Source organism: Citrus clementina, unplaced genomic scaffold (assembly GCF_000493195.1).
Source record: "Citrus clementina cultivar Clemenules unplaced genomic scaffold, Citrus_clementina_v1.0 scaffold_4, whole genome shotgun sequence".
Lineage (NCBI taxonomy): Eukaryota > Viridiplantae > Streptophyta > Magnoliopsida > Sapindales > Rutaceae > Citrus > Citrus x clementina.
Window position 1 is genome coordinate 23,896,267 of NW_006262274.1, and position 22,427 is coordinate 23,918,693.

General features: G+C 33.7%; 3 protein-coding genes across 3 annotated transcripts; 1 reads left to right on the top strand and 2 right to left on the bottom strand.

The window, feature by feature from the left end:
- Positions 1–1,432: 1,432 nt before the first annotated feature.
- On the bottom strand, positions 1,433–5,078 carry LOC18044033. Its single transcript, XM_006438630.2, has 8 exons — positions 4,900–5,078; positions 4,315–4,617; positions 3,809–3,880; positions 3,239–3,303; positions 2,859–3,015; positions 2,427–2,507; positions 2,231–2,320; positions 1,433–1,964 (listed from the first exon to the last, which is right to left on the bottom strand). Exons 2-8 carry the CDS (start codon positions 4,576–4,578, stop codon positions 1,839–1,841), a joined length of 855 nt encoding a protein of 284 aa, XP_006438693.1. The 5' UTR covers positions 4,579–4,617; positions 4,900–5,078; the 3' UTR covers positions 1,433–1,838.
- Positions 5,079–11,611: 6,533 nt separating this feature from the next.
- LOC18044035 (probable apyrase 6) lies at positions 11,612–16,160 on the bottom strand. The gene is made up of 8 exons (XM_006438631.2): positions 14,973–16,160; positions 14,621–14,733; positions 14,400–14,507; positions 13,692–13,746; positions 13,060–13,239; positions 12,874–12,971; positions 12,484–12,680; positions 11,612–12,279 (listed from the first exon to the last, which is right to left on the bottom strand). The coding sequence occupies exons 1-8, from the start codon at positions 15,559–15,561 to the stop codon at positions 12,009–12,011; spliced, it is 1,611 nt and encodes a 536-aa protein (XP_006438694.1). The 5' UTR covers positions 15,562–16,160; the 3' UTR covers positions 11,612–12,008.
- Positions 16,161–19,675: 3,515 nt separating this feature from the next.
- On the top strand, positions 19,676–22,016 carry LOC18044036 (amino acid transporter AVT1I). The gene is made up of 3 exons (XM_006438632.2): positions 19,676–19,950; positions 20,540–21,147; positions 21,230–22,016. Exons 1-3 carry the CDS (start codon positions 19,830–19,832, stop codon positions 21,740–21,742), a joined length of 1,242 nt encoding a protein of 413 aa, XP_006438695.2. The 5' UTR covers positions 19,676–19,829; the 3' UTR covers positions 21,743–22,016.
- Positions 22,017–22,427: the final 411 nt, after the last annotated feature.

Genomic DNA, 22,427 nt, shown 5'->3' on the forward strand with positions numbered 1-22,427 from the left:
ACATAGAAATTTAGATAGTTCAATTTTTTGATGTTGTCGAATTTATTGCCGCTACGTAATTAAATCTGTATTCATCCTTAACACCGGATCATATATATTCTAAAGAATCATAATGAAGTATCTTTCCATCATATCTCAATTATTTCATTCTTGCTTCCAGTCCTCCATTGCCGTACCAGCTTACTGCTCGAAGCCTCTAAAATGTTGAGACAGGTGAATATAACGTGGGACCTGGTAGGGGATGGTTGCTTAGATTGGTACGGTTCGTACTATTTTAAGGTTAAATTAACTGTACTTGATTAGATACGCCTGCTCCTCTGTCAAAGTTACCATTAGAATCTTAATTGGGCCATACCATACCCAGTGCCCACCCTCGTTCTTTATCATTATGAGCACAGAAGCAAGACAATAACAAAAACAGAAAATGTAGCAAATTGTATTTTATGGCTTTGTCGATTCTCGAGGTTGGTCTTAAAGTTGTGACTTTTTGGTACTTTCATTTAAATCTGCGGCCTCAGAAGTTTTAAGAGTCACAAAGCAAGTTAAAGAAGATAAAGCAATCTGAGTTTGTAATTTTCACAGTTCGTAATTTCGTATACCTGTTTTTGAAACTATTCTCTGTTTTATTTATTTATTTATTTAAATTGTAGATTTCATTTCCATAAAACCCATATTTTGGTTGGCTTAAAAGTAAATTGTGAAAATAACATCATCTGCGAGATTGCATACTGCATTTTAGGGTATGGGAAAAACCTCTGCATCTAGGCGGCTTGGAAAGTTTTATTCTTCGGCACAAGCTGCTTTTTTTTTTTTAATTTTTTTTGGGCCATAATAAAAAAGAATTTAGGATGACTAATTGACGTTTGTTTTTATACTTTCTTGGTCAAAATAATAACATTTGATTTGCAGAGGGTCCCTCTTAAAATTGTTAATGCTCCAAAGGGAAGACAAAAGTGAGAGCTGCAATCAGAATGTTACCAAACTTACGTTAAAGGATGATGCTTACCTTGTTCTACTTTAAGATTGTTCTTGTCTTGTAGATCACAACGTAACTATGTGAGAATGAGAATATATGCTTTGCCATTTAATATGCAAATGATCTTCACGCTGCAAAGCATCCTCCAACAAATTATTATTATTTTTTAAAAAAAATTCTGAGGAAGAAATGACTGCTAAATCTTGTCTAGTTGAAAAATTATGGAAACGGCTCTTCTTCACACATTCAAGGGTCAGAACAAATGTTTCTATAAGCAGATGACTAAAGTTGGTCGGGTGGTATCAATTTAAAATTCACTAAAATCGATCTAAAATCAAAGAGAAATGGGATTATGATGAGACTTCTATTTTGTCAAACAAATTACGAATTCAAAGCTACATTTACTAAAGAACCCAGCATTACAATTCAATGTAATTCGACAGGAGGCAAACAACCTGAAAGCTTTCAGATTACTGAAGCTAAAACATGAACCTGATATCAACATGAAAAAATCGTCAATCACATCACTTATTTACATGTACGGCCGACTACAAATATAGAATTTAACAAGGCAACTGAGTTTAGATTTTAACCCTCTTTACTGAACGACTGATATTAAGCATAGAGAACTTCATTTTCACATGGATAAAACAAATGAAACAAAATGTCTCAAAAGCTGAAGTGCATCATTTGGTTTCTTTGATAGGTCACTAATATAAATTTTAATACAAATGTAACCTTGCTCAACTCCTGTTATTTGGTAGTAGCAGATTTCTTTTAAATAATCCTTTTGTTAGCTCGGTCACTTACCCCGTATCTGTTTAAGACAGAATCAATGAAACAATGTGAATATGCAGGCTTCTCAAACAGGTTCCTGAGGCTGAGTTGCGGTAAGGTTAGATCCCGATGCTATGGTAAACTGCAGACCCCTTCGTTGTCCAGATTGTAGCACAAATGCAACTTGTGTTGCGGCCAATGCAGCAGCCTCCTGTTACACCAAATTATGGTACTAACTTCAGCAAACATCCCCTAATGGATCACAAAACAAACTCTATAATGTAATGTTTGCATTTTCTCCCCCAACTTGTTACTTGTTAGTGGTAGCTTAAAGTTCTTTGATGTACACCCAAAAGAAATGTTAGAATGTAATGTTCTTAAAAGATGTTTATTTATCAGAAAAAGAAAATGAATTTCACCAGAAAAGCCAATGTTGAGAAGAAACCAGTGAAGAGGCAAGAACAATAAGAAAATAACCTGTCTTTGTCTTCGACGCTGCAAAATATTAATGGCCCAAGCCATGATGTAGCAGGGAAGAAGAAATCCGGCAGCTCGAAGCAAGAAAAGCTGCAGAGAATCAACAAGATGATGAGCTTGGTTTAACCGTAAGATTAAATACTACAGAATAGCATAGTGATGCTATAGGGTGAAATGAAAGCCAAATTCTTCTTACAGAGAAAAAAGTAGACACGTCATCTTCTCCATCAGCATCTGGGATGGCCAATGCATGCCGCAAGAGCAAAAGAGCCATTAACTGTCAAGCAAATTGATGAAGCTTATAATCAGATTTCATTTTCTGTCGTCTGAATGATGGGAATTTATTTATCTTTTTGTTAGAAGGGAAAATTACAATTGAATTAACCATACACCTAGTAGCCAAAGGTTCATCCCATCATTGCAATCATGCAACTTTTCTTCTATTTACAAAAGAGAAAATTCCATGAAAAACTATCTTCATACAGGGCTTATATTCTCAGCACTTGAGATACCTGAAAACTATGCATTTTTAAGAAACCAAAACACTACACATTTTACTATGTATATGGAATGTGGTTTTGCACTTGTGGACATAGAGGTGTAGAAGGTTAATGAGTCAAGACATTACAATCAGAGCAGCTGAACGGCAAAATGCAGATCCACTGGCATTTGAAGCATCATACTCATCATACTCAGCTTCCAGAAATTGACGTTCTGCCTCAGCAATGGCCAAGAGACGAGGATCACGCAAGTCCAAAGGAGTACCAGAGATTGTCCAGCCTCCACTGAAAACACGAGCAAATTAACCAAAAGAAATTGTTACAACACTGTGATAATGCCAATTTCAAGTAGATTATCCAGATTATCAACTCTTATTAATCTATATCAACTTTTCTCAGGTATATCAAATTTGATAATCAATAATGCATATATCAACACAATGTTCAACAAGTAACAACAACTACTGGCAATAGAAAAAACACAATAAACAAAGAAAACTTTCCTTACCCAATTTCAATGGCAGTTTCTTCCAAACGAGGTGGAGGTGGTGCAGTATAATTTGGTTTGTATTGCTACACATGCATAAAAAATGCCAAATTTCATGATCAAGTTTCTTTATAAATAATTTCAAAACTCCAACAGAGAATAAACTACAGCAATATGAGTATATATTGACATCTGGTTTAATTTAAACCATAATCAGAAAAAAAAGATGGGTAAAATCCATTTCTTAAGATTTCATGAGGAGAAGTACATAAGAGCAATGGGAAGGGTACTTAATTGATTAGATAGACTAGTACAACTAGAGTCCATTCAGAGAAGTACTAGGACATAGAAGAGATGTTAAAGTCAACTCAATGCTGCATTGCATCGCATCCTTATATTATGGCATGTATCAAACCAAGTATTCAAATGGTATTTAGCTGCCAGTGCAATGTAAATTAGAAAGAAGATAAGAAGAAGATGATAAATATTCCCATAGTCAAAGTAATATAAAACAACGTCGAAAGTGCATATGAGACATAGGAATATAGGATACATAGTTGGAACAATGAAAACTGAAACCCATGAGCATACCTGATGACAAATCTCACAAGTAATGTCTCCTTTCTCATTGCACCAATGCTGAACACACTTTCGATGAGCATACTGGGTAAAATGTACAACCAGTAAATATATATAGGAAGCATATAAAAGAATAAGAGTCTGAATGTTAAAAGAACGAGAAACGGAAAGGAAAATTACTTGGGAATCATGGAACCTAAATGTTAGCTTCAATAAAAGTCCAGTGTGTATGCAGAACAGCAGGAAGCCGAGAAACAGGATTGTTTATGATGCAAACATTATCAATAATAACAAATCAAACAATTGACAATGAATTTCACTAGAACAAATAATAAATCACAGGCCTAATAGCACCAATCTATCGATTGCGCAGTTCGACTAATTCCATTCCATCCAAAAGACAAAAGAAAACAAGCCAGCGGTTCGGAAGAAAGCATAGAACATCATCGACAAAGAAATAGAAAGATCGAATGTAAAGCAAGAACTCAAACACAGATATGATATACCAATGACAATACCTTGAGACTGCCACTACAAGCACAAGGAGTCTCCAAATTATTGATAGAATCCTCCTCTTGGCAAATGCGACATTCACCCACTTGAAGCAACGGTTCATCCTCGCCAACTTTCTCATCGTCCACGTCATTTCCCGCCGAACACGACGGTCCCGCTTCATCCTCCAACACACCACCACTCGTCTCACGCGCCGCCCCATCACCCTCCTCTTGCACGCTCTCTGGCCTTATCAGCCGGTCAACGTACAATACCACGTGATCACTCATCCTCTCTCTCTCTCTCCCCCTCTTCTTATTAAAAAGCCTCTATACAAAAAATTAACAGAACTGAAACTTTAAAAAAAATTAAAAAAAAAACAAAAATAAAAGAAAAACCCAAACGCAAAACGTTAACAAGAAACAACAATCTGATCAACGTTGCCGGAATTAACGAAAGCGGGGAGGGGGAAGCGAGTAACCGAGAAACGACCGACCAGCGCCGCTTGCGGCAGCGGAGGATCGGCGGTTCCGCAGAGAAGGAAAATGAGAGACGGGAAATGCTAAGGACTTAAATGATTGAAAATTAGAATCTTTTAAATGAATTCTTACATTGACAATGGCAAAAATTACGGAGGTTCGTTCGTTTGAGCAGAAATTTTAGGAGCCAGCAAATTAAAATTTATCCAAATCCTTTTTACTTTTGTTCCGTTCGATTGAAACGCGGTTTGGATCAAACAACGAGTGAATGACCTGGGGGTTGTCGCCTAACCTATATAATTGGTATATTCATTTATTTTTAAATTAATTAATTATGGGAAAACTTCTCCACCCTCGTCATTGCGCATGCGATCGCTGTCGAGCGTCAACTCTCTGGTCTCGATGGGCCTTCTTCCAAGACAATGGATTTTAGGGTAATAACGTTTATGTCCATAACTTTTAATAAATCATAACTAACGATTATGTATTTTATTATTGTTATGAGGGATCCGTTCTGTTAAATATCATTAATGAAATCACAAGGATTTGTTAGCAGTGTACTTAGTATTTTTCAACTCGTATCTCAAGTTCTCTACTCTTAAGTCTATCATAGACAATAAACAAAGTGAGCGTATTATGCATAATAATATATCTTTAAATTAACATTTGATGTTGGATTGACATTTAAAGAATTCGATTTGTAAATATTCATTGCATATAGACTTGAAAGTATTGTTAAATTTACATATATTTGGTTGAATTTTCAAATTCAAGTATGTTTAGATGATTGGAAGTCCAAGCCAAGATCAAACTTTTAGTATAACTAAATCAACTTAGGCCTAAGCTAGTCTGTTAGAAGGTTTCCATCCTTCTTAAACAATCAGTATATGATTCAAATATCACACACTGCATCAACTATGAATATACAAAAAAAAATTCCAAAGATTCAAACTATATGGGTAATGAGGAAATTATATATGATAGTGTTGCTAATATAATATATTTATATAAGGTAATTTTTCTTTTACTACTTAAATTATTGTGAAATGACAATTAGGAATGACAATTAGGTGCAACAAGTATCACACCATAATATTTTAATACTAAAGAGTTACAAAATATTATATTTTACTATCTTTCTATTAGAACCATTAGCAGACTTATAAAAAAAAAATTACCCTTATTTTATGAAAAAAACACGTAAAATTTAATTAAACCTAATAATTTTCAGTAATGCATCCCAAAATATAAAATAAAAGTTTATATTTACATAAAAATGTAACCTAAAATTTTTTTATTACAATAATTTTTTATTCAATTAAATATCAATTTAATCTAAAGTATTAATTATCCATAAAAATTAACAAACAAGGATAATTAACAAATAGACATATATGCAAACACACGCATGCATGCATATAAATACATACATTTCAAAGACTAAATAATAAAGTTTATATTCAATCGATAACATACAAATTTATGATTTTTAATTTTAATTAATAATTAAAAGATAATTAAATATTAATCATTATATCAAATAATTTTTCCATAAAGTAAGGGTAAAATTGATATTTTATTTGTCAATTAATAAAAATAATAAAATGTAAGATTTTATAATTTTTTCAGTGGTAAAATGCTACAGTATAATACTTGTGGTACGTATTTGTTATTTCACAATAACTTGAGTAATAAAAAGAAAATAACCTATTTGTTGTTAATTCACTAAGCATTAGATTATAGGATGAATATCTCCAGTTATTTTACAAGGTAAGAAATTTATCTAATACTTACTAAAAACCGTCATTGTTATTGTTAATTTATCTTATTATTTTACAGGGAAAATAACCTATATATTGTTATCTCTTATTAATGAATATCTCTCTATTTAAAAACTGTCATATAACTCTAGTTATTTCAAGAGTTTTGGGAGTGCAACAATTGAATCATCAATTGCGTGAATGGATTTTTAACATAATCCAATGGAAACACGGCAGGCGTCTTCAAGAAAATAATGTAAAAATATGTTTCTATTTGTAATTTCTCTAAACATCTGCGGACCTTAATGTTATTGTTCTTTTTCTTTTTTTTTTCAGTTAGTGAGATTCGTCGTTAGTTGCCGCGTAAATGAGCAGTTCATGTTGGGGCCCACCAACAAGAAATGGGTTTGAGTTGGCACCGAACTTTTGAACAAATCGATCGATTATCATCGATGTAGCCTTTTTTTTTTAACTTTTAGTAAATTAACTGTTCTTTTCGATAATAAAATATATGTTTTTCCCTCCCTCTTGCACCTTTATCACTATTTGCACTTAAATTTAAATCGAATCCCTCTAATTTCTATCATCGCTTTATGTCCGTAAAGTATTAGGGAAAAAAATATTTTTACAAATTAATCATTCCAGTGGTTATTGAAGTTTATTTTTATTTTTAGATTTTAATTTTTACCTTGAGTTTTAGTATGTCGTGTTATATTGAATACTAATTGTACATTTATATTTTAATTTTAGTTGTTTTTTTATAAGTATTTTAATTTTAGTTGTAGTACACCTATAATGTTTAAAAAAAATATTCTGATAAAATATTTATTTATCTTTAGTTTGGTTCATTTACTCTCCCAAATAATACACACTTATGCATATCAGATATATTAGTAGTTTTCTGATCATGAATTTTAAAGTGCGGAAAAATCTGAAAAAAATTTAAAATCACAAGGTTTTAAAGGTTTACAGTTTTAAGCCTGCGGTTTTAAAGTTTTTCCACACTTTAAAATTTAAGAGTAAAACATTCCTATCAGATTTACACTTCGTAGATTTTTTTAGATATTTGATAGATTCAAATATCAGAATTCACTTAGTTGGTTCAGCGTACCAACTTCCAAAAACTCATTTTGTAATCATACATTCTAGAATCTTTGACCCATTTTGCAGATTGCAGCTATAAATTTTGAGGCATTAACATTATTCTATCCAGGGGCGGTTCTCCCTGGCAAATTGCAATCATAAAAATGTCATTTTCTACAGCAAGTTTGGCCTTTTTATGTTGTTCAGTCTAATAATCTAAACAACTGGGAGATCCCTAGAAGGCTTACTAATGTTCTAATTTTGGTTCAATTTCATCAGAACTAACGGCTGTCAATGAGGAAAACTAGCAACACAATCTAAGGCTTGTTGGGTAGAATTCATTTAATGGCCAAATCTATGCCATTGCGTATCTGAAATTTGTCTTCTAGTGAATTTGCTGTTAGATTTTGGCCAATAAAAGAATTTAATTTTTTATTCATTATGCTAATCTAAACATTTTATATCCTATCCAATAATCCAATGTTCAATTGGTTGGTCAACACCTCTTCATCTTAACCCTTAAGATAGAGGGCTCCTTACTAGTTATAAGAGTATTTTTTTGATTTCTTATACTGGTATTAATGGCTTCAATTCTACACATTAAATTTTGTTTGCGGGACTTTGATTGAACATTTGTAGTTTTGTACTATGTTGGGATTTGATTGTACATATCTGATATTAAAAAAAAAAAAAATTGTATCCTACAATAGATCCTCATAAATAGAAAAATAAAGGTACTTTAATTTATTTTTTTGAAATTTATTATAAGGATCCGACAAGAATGACGTGTTGTAATACATCCTCATAAATGTATAAATAAGATACTTTTTTTTAAAAAAAATTATAGTGACACGATGAGATTCCCATGTTATTGTGGATTCTCATAAATACAAAATGATGATATTTTATTATTATTTGTAATTAATTTTGATGATCCGACAAGACTGGATCCTCAAAAAATCAAAAAATGAGTGCGTTAATTATTATTTTAATTATTATCATGACTCAAATAGATAAAGAATTTTATAATACTTTTGAAGTACTATGTCAGTTATACAACAAGTAAACGATGGTATGACATTGTGTGCATTTATTTCAATCAATTGATGGTTATATAAAATTCAACTACACATATCATATATATATATATATATTAATTGATTGTACTATCTCTAATGTATTTTAGAATTTCTCTAAATAGACAACTGCATTAGAGATATAAAGTGGATAATCATAAACAAAGAAACGAGAGCACATCACATATTTATTTATTAATTAAATTTGTACGCAATATTGGTGAATGAACATGGTACTTAGGTAGTGAGTACCAACTTGTTGAGTTGGTAGAATCTAACATGGCGAATGTGTAAGGTCTGAACCTCATTTACATGAGTGAGAAAGGAGTTGAAACGTCGTTAAGGTTATAATATATGTTGCCAGGGCAAACACAAGATGGAGGCAAATGGTCAATTTTGAACGTCCGAAACTGATTTTGTTTGTGTAATTGTAAAGAAAACCATACATGGTAACATTCAATGCCCATATCTAGAAGACTAAAACCAAGATTTGCACCACTGGTTTTTCCTCATATTCCTAGGCAGCAGTCAGCCCATAACCGGCAAATTCGGGAAGATAGTAAAATTAAAATCCGTGAGCATGAAAAGAGATAAGATCAAAAGCATCTTTAAATTTCCTCCCGAATATTCAGAAATTAATTATATTTATTCAAAATGAGACTCCCGAAAATTGTTGAAGCAGTGCAACCGGTACAAGGGCCTATAAATATGGTCAGTGTCAAATGAAATGTGCTCATGTTGAAATCTGAAGGACAGTGGTGTGTGGTTTGTTTATTAAATTGCTGTAAATGGGTCGTGTCCATGGCGATTCATCCATTTTTACAGAGGCCAAGTAAGAAAATGGACGAATTGCCATGAACAGCGATCTCTTTATTGGGATGATTTTCTTTTACCAATAGTCTACAGTTGAAGAATTGGCGATGCAGGTGGCACATTGTACCTCAGAAAATCTCTATAGATAGATCCTGTTCATGGCATTCTGCTACTATATTTAACGTATCTCGAAGAAATATAAATGAACATGATTGAACAACGATCTTTCTATGGATGTGATTTCGCTTACAATACTCTCTTCTTCTCCCCTCGTTTTTTTCATTTCTTCATGTGATTCAATTAGAAACAAACAGTAATTTGACTTTTTTCCTTCTTCTTTATCTGCTACCAGTTTATACATCTGTCAATAAGTCAATAATAAGTTCACATCACACAAGATATTAATTTGAATAGTAATGGTGCTTTCCTGTGAAACTAAAAGAACCTTGCACATACAAAACAAAGGCAAAGCTTATGTTACAAATATTGTAACAAACAGCCAATAAATATGGATTATTGATTTTTATATTTTTTAAATCTAATGGATGAAAGTAATTTTAACGTAAAACGAGGTACCAGTGCAATAATAATTTAAAGAAAATTTTATTTTAATCACATATTTATTTATTTTTTCAAATAATTCCTCATTGATTTTGTATAATTGTATAGTCTTCTATATTTATTTTTAAATTTTTTTAAAAAGTTTTTACTATATTTTTATAAGGATCTAAATGATTATCATGTTCATAATATATGCACAAATTCTGAATATATATTTGCACATGTATTTATAAAATCTTGTCTCTCTTAAGATATAAATTAGATTTTTTTCTACACACACACACACACACACATACCATAAAATGCTTTCACATAGATTTTGTAATCTAAATGTAGCATCCTGAATTATAAGAGATATTATATATCATAAATATTCTATGAATTATTAGAAAAATGGTACACTGAATAAATTACCCAAATTTCTAAAAATTTCACAAAATATAAAAACCAATAAGCTACCACATTCTAGCTATGGGCAAAAAGGATTTTCAGATGGAAGATTTCAACTTTTTGATTGGATCAATGATTCAAATATGTGAGTAAATAATCAATTAAATTGAATTTAGATGTATTTATTAAATGAATTAAGAAACCCAAATTTATCTATAAATTATATAGAAAGTGCAAACAAAATGTTAGAGATTAATAATTTCAATGAAGAAAATATAAAACAAATTAAAAAGTTATGAGATCAAATGAGCAAAGAATTTTATAAGGTTAAACAATTAATGAAATAATTCAATGTTTAAGATCAAGATAAATTAAAGTAAGAGATCATTAATATAACGAATAAAAACTCAATAGATGTAAGATTAAACAAGTTATAGATTCAATTAGATAAAATAGAAAAAAAATTGTTGAGAAACTTAGTACTAAATTTGGTATAAATATAAATAATTTTTTTTTAAAGAAAATTGAAGTTCGAAGATACAGTTACGACAAAGAGGGCAATTAGATTGATCTCAACCAACCATCAATGCAATTTAAATGAAAGATGACGTAGTTTTTATACCGGAGCAGTTCAACAAATTTCATCATCTATAAAAATTTCCAAGCAAATAGCAAAGTTACTAGAACTTGATGATGATGTAGTTTTTAACATTTTGTAATTTACAAAATCCGTCATTTTATTCAAGGTTTGCTCTCTTTGCCTTTCTTTTGAGATTTATAAAAATCTATTTAATATCTCTAATAGTCATAAGTTGGTTTGATGAGACCAAATGCAATCAAAATCAAATCTTCTTTGCCAGATGAAAACCAAGCAAAAACCTTATAAAAGAAGATGAAGAGATGCAACCAAAAACGTGATAAGGGAAAATGTGGATAGAATTTTGGGATTTGCCATTGACGTTGACTAAAGGGTGGCTAATATCCCTCCTGGGAAATTTCAAAGATTTTTACAGGCATCTTGGGGTTTAAAACAAAATTTTAAAACTCATCGACTTTTTTATAATTATAAACTTTACTAAGGATTTTAAATCTTTTAGCTGGTAACGTACAGCTAATGTAACGGAAGTTTTGCCAAAAAGAAATCGGCAATATCATTCTCATAACGTTAAAAAAAAAAAAGAAAAAAAAAAGGGGTCATTGATAGATCATCTGAGCTCTCGCACAAAGTATGACTCCCTGCGTTCAATCAGCGTAACGAGAAAGCATGTGGTACAATAAATTGGTATTTATGTTTCCACTAAATTACAATATGGGAATCTAAAACTTTCTACCCTAGTTCCCACAAAAATAAAAAATGTTACACCATATGTGCTGAAGCCCCACAATATACAATCTAACTTTTAGACAGTGGTAGCCCTGCTGACGAGGGTGATTTTTGCTGCAGACTCGGGAAGCATAGAAGTTATTTTTTAAGGGATTACTGTTACATGGGTGGCTCTCAGCTCCCTCCTGATCTGCAAAACCAATCCGATTGATTCATCTCTTCTCTACAATGCTATCACCTATTGACACGACTAATTATATATCGCCCCTTTTCTAGATCATAAATTGTCTTTAACTGGGGTTTCCTCCACTTTGATATGGACCATGCTATGACCATCAACATTATTGAAAGGGCAATTAGAGATAGAAGCGTGGGCGAGTCATCACTGATTATGGTAGAAATCCAGCTAGGATGCAGTTCATCCAAGACAGCCGTGCTCTGCAAAATAAAAGCTCCCAATGCCCAATCAAGAGGGATATTTTCCACCTGGTTTGCAAACCTTATCCTGTTCAAATGTAATTCAAGTCAATTGGGTTTCACCAATTTACCAGACCAGGAAAAAAGGAAAAAAAATGAAGCTAGGGCCATGTTAATGATTCTCTAGGCCAAATCAAGAGTTTGATTTGTCTAGGACTAAAATCAAATGTTATGAAATTAATTATGTGTGGTTCATGATGCTACACTAAACAAGTTAATAAAAAAGATATACCTTTCATCATCCAAAGAAATTCCAAGACTGTCGTGAAGTAAGGCCACAATATATGCTGATGAGAAACAATAGCGCAGCAGATCTTCATCATCAAGTGACCGGTGTTTCTTTTTCAACTTTGACCAATCTTCTCCACAGAATTGTTCTCCAGCCATCAGGAGATGAGAAAGAAATGCCCTCTGGTGCAACCCAAAAAACTAAGCAAGCAGAAGGAGAAACCAGCATAGACAAAAAGGGTTAATAAATAATGCAAAAAGTGCATCTATATGCACAATATTTGTCATATGGCAGCTCAATCCTTTCTTCCAAATGGTTCCAGATAAGGATAATTCAAACCCGAAATCTAAAGAAGCTAAAAAATGTTCACCTATCAAAATGAGAGATGGGTACCTTTGAAGTATGGAAGAAATTTTCTGTGGCCAAAAATTTTCCCTGAAGCTTGGGCATGAATGTTGAACCCAAATAGCAGCTTTTATAAGAGCATTTCTCTGCAGTGAAAAGAAAAGACGACAATCATTACTGCTGCTGAAAAGAACCTGAGCACTGATGATTCGATTGCTCTAAGAGAATTTTAACCTTTTTCCTTTTGTAATAGTGTTAATGCAGCAGATCTACATTCTGAGAAGTTACCCCCTGCTTGAAGAGTAGATAAATCGATCTTTGCAGCCAAAGAACCTGGTGAGGACTCCACACGATGCAAGTACCCTTTAGGAGAACAAGGATCTATATATGTTCCCTTCTGCAGTGACTCTGCAGCTGCATTAACACAATGATCAATGAATATCATATTCCCAGAGACAAAAAAATTGCAGATGTCCATACTAACTAAATCAAAGAATAAATAAATTCAGTTCGATAGTAGAACAAGAGAAAGATTTTATGCACTAGCAAGCATTTGGGGTCAAAGAAGAATGCAAAAGAGGTGCTAAGCTCTTATGGTTGCAATAATCACGCCAACCTCCTAATAATTGCAATAGCCACTAAACAAAGAAAGCAGATAAGCAATATATCTAAACCTTTTCTTTTCCCAATTTGAGTTGTTGGTTGATTCAGAAATAAGTCTCTAAGTCTTAATAAAAGACAAGACTCGGAAGGATACTTAAATAAAGTTCAGCCCAAGTCATTTAAGATGCAGAGTTTAAGGCATGGTTTACAAGTTCTAGAATTTATAAAGTCTATACACGGAATCCTAAGGCTTCTATAATTACCTGTGTTAAAATCTCCTGAAGAAAGTGATTCCCTCAATGTCTCAAATGCAACATTCTGCAAAATGAAACAGGTTACAGAAACTATTAACCAAAAATAGCCAAGTTCAGAAAGACAATTGAAATATTAGCAGGAAAACTATGAATTTGTATGACTGTTCACAACTGCTAGAGAAGTGGTAACAAGAAATCTAACCGAAATCTGCCTACTCACCCACTAGACAAGTTCATTCAAGCAGCAAAAGACTAAAATCTGTTCAACTTGAGTAAATGCAGTTTTACATTGGTTCTTTGCAATTCACCGAGGGAAAAAGAAAATTTCACAGCATCCGCTGAATTAGAAATTACAACAGAGACAAGAGTTATCATGCAAGAAGTTTTTTTTTTTTTCACAAGCCTGTGGAAAGCCTAAAACTGGCAGTTCCCTAGCACAAACTAAGAGGTAATGTAAAAAACATCTAAGCCTAATCAGTGGGGCAGTCAAGGCTTCTACGCAACCCATTTTCATGCCAACCCACCAATATCTAACCATCAGTAGCATACTTAAAGATCATAAAAGACAATAACCCCTGTGGACCATATATGTTGATCCATGAAAAAGGGTAATAAAGCGTACTTAACTAAGCTCACTGCTCAGAAACACTTAATAACAATGAAGAAAATGAAAATGATCCTTCCAAAAGAAACAGAAGCAATATAGAAAATGGTTACCTGGCCAAAATGAAGAAAACTGTGGCTATAGAGATTGTAAGTGACATTCCCAAATTTAAGAGTACGTGAAAACTCCCGAGGCAATGGCTCATCCGAAACAAATGTCACCTGAAACAAAAGCACACCAGTTATTGTAACTAACGATTCAGATATCATTTGGCAAGAACGTTGTCCATTCCAAATTATAGAAAGTTCCTAAAGGAGAAAGAGGGAAAAGGAACCTGAACAGAGGCACCACCAAGTTCAATAATCCCAGTAGTTTCTGAAGGATCACCTCCAAGCGTACCAAGTGCATAGTTGGCAACAATCCAAGCATATACACCCTCATCAGAACCTAATACATTTGTAAAATCAATCACATTCAGCTTCTAGAATTGTAAGAAACTCAAAAGAACACAAAACACGACCACGCTAGTCTGATTTTTCATTATTGATAACGAAGACCTGCTATAATCTTGCTGCTTATATTTACATTTCTAATATGCTAGGATTCCGCGTACAAACAAAATTCCTCCTCATCCACATTATAACCTAAATATATCATCAACAAATTACAAAAGGTCCGGAACATACCCGTAATCACAGTTGCCCAATCATCTGCGAACCTAAACCCAGAGACTCTAAGCACGCGTCGACAAGAATCCAAAATCTTATCCTGAACCACAACATCCACTAACCTCAAGCCGGCAGTGGCCATTAACCTAATTTCAGTGTCGGCCCAAAACGCGGGGGGGACTTTCCTCTTGGCAAAATCCAGCAAATCCTTCAAAGAATCCCCCGCATTGGTCGGATTAACCGCATAGGACGAGAGACCCGGATTGAGCCTCATGCTGCCCAAATCAAAGTCGAAGTGATTGGTCTCGGTGTCGTAACTGAAGACGTGGATTCTGGTGCCGGTGCTGCCCCCGTCGAGTAGGACGCCGTATTTGACAGAACTGGGCGGGAATGAGGGTTTAGCGGCGTGGATGAAGACGTAATAGCAGGAGATAAGCGTGATGAGGGTGGCAGTTAATGCGATGGGGATTGCGAACGAGGAGGGATTCGATTTGGTGGGTTTTGGATTCCGAGAGAAGAGGTTGGTGGATCTCGTAAGGGGTCGGGTATGGAGCTTGATTGGATCCATGTTGGAATTGATCCGTGTACGGGCATGCGATCGTCGCATCAAAGACTGAGCAGGATTGGGAGTAGTAATAATAATCTTACTGGTAATGCCGTGAGAATCATATGTTTTTTCTTTTTCTTTTTCCTCTGAGACCCACCAAAAAAAAAAAAAAAATGCAAGAAATTTAATTCGTCGATGAGTTAAATACAGAGAATTAGAGGGAGAGGGCTTTCGTTACACGGTTTCGCCCTCCCTCTCCGCTTTCAGATCGATCTGGTAATTATGGAGGTAAAATCAAATCAGACCTAACGATTTTATTTTATTTTATTTTTAAATTTTTTTTCCCCTTCTATGCCACCACCACCTTCTAAGATTTTGCGTCGCGTTTGCGCAACAGCGCAAGTGCTTGGAATTTTTTTTTTTTTTTTTTTTTTTTCAATCAAATGACACTTTGGATTACATGTTTTCGCAAAGTGAGGCCTGTTCTATTTGTTTTTGGACTTGTGATTGTGAATTGTGACAACAGAAAATGCCTTCGATCTCCTTGACACGAGACGAAATTAAGTAAGAAATTCTTCTTACGTTGATTATTGAATTTGCTTTAGTTTTCTTACAAAGCTATGAAGTCAAATGCAAATATTTTCTTAAGGTGTTCATGTGTTGGATAGTCAATTGGAAAATGAGAGAAAATTAAATTCTGGTATACTTCTTTCTATGGGATGAATAATCCTTATAATTATAAATACAAATTTGCTGGCATGACATAATTATATATTCTTTTTTAGTAGTTACACTTTACAAGTTTCCATTTACAAAAGTAGGGTATTTAATGCTAATAATGTTTACAGCTGCTTCAACCCACAAAGTCAACCAACAAAACTCTTCATTTTTTCATCCTTTACCACTAAAATTCAACCACTGCTTCTGACCGGAAAGGTAGCATATTTTTTTTTTTCATTTTCATTCTTATTTTTTATGTTTCTTTTTTTTAATTTCTTCTTAAACTCTTTTAAGTTTCACTAGTGTCTGGATGGGGAGAATACACCGTATTGGAGATTCAACTTTAATAATGAAAAAATTCTAAAATATCTCTGATATATTACAACTAATTGATGCACATATGATATATGTAGTTGAATTTAATATAATCACCACTTATATGATAATTTTTCAAAATAAATGTACATGTCATGTATGCCGTGGTCTTTGTATAGGTTCTATGAATACAAGTTTTCTAGAGGTGACTTGTGGTTTTTGTTTTTTGTATTTTTATTTTCGTTTGTGAATTTTTTACTTATCTTTTGTGATGACTTTGGGCATTCATAAGGGAAATTATTTGAATGATATTAATTTTGGCGAAACCATTGCCTATACTTTGGCTTACAACTTAATGTTGAGATTGATTTATTTCTATTAATTACCAAGTTAGATTAATTATGCGTAATGCATCAAAACTGGATCTTCAACACTTCAGGTTGTTTAGATTCTTTTGTAAGGATGGAAGGTTTGTCATTTCACTTATAATCTTTGAGGTTTTTGATGATATGATTTATAATAGTTTCATTAACAAAAATAATAATAAGGGAAAATGAGAGTGAGCGCCCCAACGTTTGGGAAAAAGGGACATAAACCTCTTAACATTCTAAAAAATACATATAACCCCTTTTTTATTAGTAAATTTTATTTTTTTAAATAGTAAATTTATTTCTAATTTACAATTACTATTATATCCCTATAATAAATAAATCAATATATATGACTTCACACAATGAGCCCCCAATTTTACTTTCCACTAGCCCAATTTGCCTTTCATCCAATATAAGCCTATTTAATATCTCATTTTGCCTAATTTGCTCTGAAAGAAAATAACTTGGATTTTAAGTTCATCTATTATTCATCATTTTTTACCATCCTATGGTTGAGAATGATATATTCATAATTTAGAGTGAATAATTTGGACAAAAGGTAATTATATCTCAATTTTAAGTTTTAAATAAAAGGTTGTAGATTTTATTATACATGTCATTGATGACATGTCTTAGATCAATATATTGATTTATTTATTATAGGGGTATAGTAGTAATTATAAATAAAAAGTGAATTTACTATTAAAACAAATGAAATTTGCTAACAAAAATGGGGGTTGTATATATATTTTTTGAAATGTAAGAGAATTTTATGACCTTTTTCCCAAATATTAGAGGGTTCTATGTACTTTTCCCTAATAATAATGTTTACAAGCTTGGAAAATATTTTGATTCAGCGGGTGTTTGACTTGATTGGTCATATTTTCTTTGCTATGACTTGTGTTTGAAGAAACTTTCAATTACTTGGATTGTTGAATTCTTACTACGTGTATCTTTTACTGAATTACGTAAAAATAATTACTTGGTAGGAATATAGAATCTATAAGATAACGAACCGGCAAAGCTCTACTGTTGAGCATTCACGGGTCAAAAAGATCTCAAATATTTCCAGTTACTGTATAAGTAAAACAGAACCCTGTTGGATTGGTACACAAAGCTGATGGCAAAGCGTTGGTGGACATTAGATTAGATGGGATCATTTTGTTTGTTGTCAAAAACACAAGTGGCCCAGTCGCCATCATCTAAAATCAATAACACCTTTTTTTAGTACGATTATTTGCGAAGCTGGGGCCTGCCAAAATATATATATACGCTTGTTACGCGATTTCATATTGACATTCATGATTTAAAAATAAAAAAAATAAAAAAATTTGTTTACATTCATACTTATCAATTGTTGCTTACGAACCCATAATGCTACGACAGTCTATTATCAATCATCTTATCAGATAATGAATGGCAAATGGATGTACAAGTTTTGATAAAATTAACTAAAGTGCATGATTCTATATTTCTAGTCTGAGAAGCACTTTTTTTGAGAATGACTCTTCCCCTTCCCCCACCGGCCCCTCACCCTCAGCTATATAAGATGAGGCATGGGCTGTCTATTTAGGATATGAATGTTGACCAAGCATTCCTCACTTACCCAGTGGCAGTCACTACTCAAATGACACCTAACTTTTGCCATGAGCTAGAATGGAAATGCTTGAAATGCATCCATGCCACCAACTTTCACAAGGGGAGCAGAAAGAAAGAGACTAGGGGCTAGGGATGCTCTCGATCATCAGTATTCTTTTTGGAGTGGTGATTACTGTACCTGCACATATATATTTGACAATGTTGATATTTGGAGATCGCTGATTTACTTGGAATGACTAAATGCTCTGGAGAGCCAATATGCAAGTTAACTAGCGGCACCAAGAATGAGCCAATATACAAATTAAAGAAGAGAGATGATGAGCCTTGGCGCTAGATGATTGAGAAGGTCTGATTTGCCCAGCAATGGGATCGCATCTCCAGTATAATCACAAGCGTCTGAAGGATTTAAACATGCCGTCAGTAATGTTCACGAATGAAGCTCAACAAATAACGTTAACATTTTGATTATCTTTGTAGTTCATCAACAGTTGTACAATTCTAGGTTGATAAACTGTTCTGCTGATGTACTTAATTATCGCACTTTCCCGACCAATCCGTGTTTTGAATAATAAAGATAAAAACTTTAAGAAGAAAAGTGGTCAAAATTATCATAAAATAATAAATTTGATAATATATTTAAATTTATCGCAGGAATGAAATTCAAGAGTGTAAAAACTGCAAAAGCGGTTAGTGAGGACTAAAATAATCGGTGATTAAAGCTAAAGGGCTCAGTTAATTTAGTTCCGTAAGTTTCATTAGAATGAACATGCTGTTATAAGGTAGATTCAGATACTGATAAATCATAAATACTGCAAAAGGGTTGGTCATTTTCCCGCATGAAGACCTGGTGACGTTGAAACTTTACAGACATGCCAGATCCTTAACAAATACTTTGGTATGTACAAATTTCATTTTCATTTATTGGAGCTGCATAGAAGTTACTTTGTAAGAACAACCTCGGCATGCCTGAAAATGGCTGGTGTGCATAAAAAGTTAGATAGCTAGACACATCGCAAATCAAAGCAGAGCAATCAAAGTAAAGGCTCATCACCAAGCATTTGTTTTGGCATGTGAGTGGTTTCCCTTTTGAAAACTGAATTGAAACCATTACAGATAGCTGAGGACACCTACCTAATGCTTTTTTCTTGGTGATGTTGAATGGAAATCTACTCACCCTCACAATCTTTTTTCCATAATCCATGCATCCTATTTTATTATTAGGATCAATCAATAATAGAGGTACTTTATCACACAAAAGTATATCCCCTCTGTTTATATATACCGAAGTTTTGGGTGATAGGATTATACTTTTAGGCAACAAAGATGAAGGATAACACTAATGAAGAGATAATGGAGAGCCAAAACCAGCTCCAACAGCCACAGCAACGGAGCGAAGGCACAACCTTCCTTAGAACATGCCTCAATGGACTCAATGTTGTATCAGGTCTTTATCCCATACTCTATCTTGGGTAACAAATATATAATCCAATTAGGCCAATTAAATAAACTTCATGTCTAAGCTTTTAGTAGAATCTTTTCGAAAGCTATCTATCTGTGTCTTCTCCTACAAGCATTTGGGTTGAACTTTCTGTTGTTGCAGTTTCCTCTCATTCATACATCAACTCACCGTTAAGGATTTTAAAATAGTGATGCCTCTGTTTTTTTTTTTTTTAATAAATTTGTTTCCATGGTCACGGTAATTCTTTTGCTGGATTATCGAGTATCTTCCAGTTCCATAAGTCAGAAATTTCTACCTCAAGCAAAAACTTTTTTGATTCGTCAACTGTGTTTTTGGACTCATATTTGTCTTGGTAAAAGTACACTGCTTTTGTTGCACGTAGGACATAGTTTTCCTTCTATGCTATAGAATCTAAACAACTGAAATTATTCTTGGTTGATGCTTACTTTCAAGTCCAACACCAAGTTGAACAACTAACACCAAAGTGTTGCTTTAAGTTAATCTGCTCAAATATTATCTACGGAGTTGAATGAAATTCATATTATTTCGTGTTATTGGTTTCCACATTTATCAGGTGTTGGGATACTATCAATTCCTTATGCACTTTCTCAAGGAGGGTGGCTGAGCTTAATAATTCTTTTTCTAGTAGCTGTTCTTTGTTGGTACACTGGCTTACTTCTACGGCGCTGTATGGATGCAAATCCACTGATCAAGACATATCCTGACATAGGCGACCTGGCATTTGGATGTAAAGGAAGAGCTATGGTATCAATCCTCATGTACCTTGAGCTCTATTTCGTTGCTGTAGAATTTCTAATATTAGAAGGTGACAATTTAGAGAAGCTGTTTCCAAACTTTGGATTCATAATTAGTGGCCTAAAAATTGGTGGAAAACAAGGATTTGTTCTGCTCACTGCTCTTATTATTTGGCCCACAACATGGTTAAGGAGTCTGGGTATTCTGGCTTATGTTTCTGCTGGTGGGGTTCTTGCTTCTATAACTCTTGTTGCTTGTGTCTTATGGGTTGGTGCAGTCGATGGTGTTGGGTTCCATGAAAGAGGCAAGCTCTTGAATTGGGGAGGTTTGCCTACTGCTGTAAGCTTGTACACCTTCTGTTATTGTGGCCATTCTGTTTTTCCCACACTATGCAGCTCCATGAAAGATAGAAGGCAATTCTCTAAGGTCAAAAAGGGTAACATCCTTGTTAAACTGTTTTACTTTAATAACAAAATCTTAATATTTCTCTTGCTTTGTCTCATTGCAGGTTTTAGTAGCCTGCTTTATTATAAGCACCGCCAATTATGGATCAATGGCAATATTAGGATACCTGATGTATGGGGATCATTTGAAGTCTCAAGTAACATTAAATCTCCCTATAAGAAAAATAAGCTCAAAATTAGCAATTTATACTACTCTAATCAATCCCCTCACTAAGTATGCAGTTATTATCACTCCAATTGCTACCGCTCTTGAAGACACACCCCATCTCCGCAAGAGCAGGCCTATTAGTATCCTTGTAAGAACTGTACTGGTCATCAGCACTGTCATTGTAGCCATAACAATTCCATTTTTTGGCTACGTCCTGGCATTCACGGGCTCGTTCTTGGGTGTCACTGTCTCAATTTTGCTTCCATGTCTATGCTACCTTAGGATTAATAAAACAGCTCGGCGTTTTGGACTAGAGCTGATGCTAATTGTTGGGATTTTGTTGATTGGCGCATTAGCTGCTGTTGTCGGCACCTACACTTCCTTGAAACAAATTGTAACCCATCTCTGAAATTTGATCTAAGATGGTGGGGTTAAGTTTATCTCAATCAATAAGATAAGAACTGATATCATCTGGGATTTTTGCGAAAGAAGGTTACATGGAACTCAGTCAACAGGCCCCAGATTATATGCCATTAGCCCTATCACTGTGACAATTTTAGTTGTTTATAATAAAGTTGTAGTAGAAAAGAGATTTATTAAAAGTAGCTAGCAAAGGACCCATTTCTATGATTTAATAAATTAACACTTGAAACTACTTTCTGGGCAAGGCAAGAATATACAGACACCTGACTTTTTGTTCAATAATTTAATTATCAATAATGTTATTGGGTGCAATTGATTCTTGCCAATAAACAAATGCTATTGTCTTTTCCAATCCGAGCTCCGTTAACAATTTCTACTCTGCAGATCTGATCCGAATGGATTCCTGCTCCGCATAGAATATGTCAATTCTAGGCTTAAAGCTCGACCTAGGGGTTACCAAGTATGTCCATATGATGATGCTACAGGAATCATGATTTCTCCTCATGTATATTTCCGCCTGTAGAAATACAGTCATTTACACCATTGCTCATCAGCTCTGCAGAGAAAGACAAGACGAGAAAATTGGGATAAGTCATTTCAACAGGGGCCGGGGATTTATTTAATTTGAATGGATAATTGGCAGTGCTTATATAATGTAAATGGATAAACTA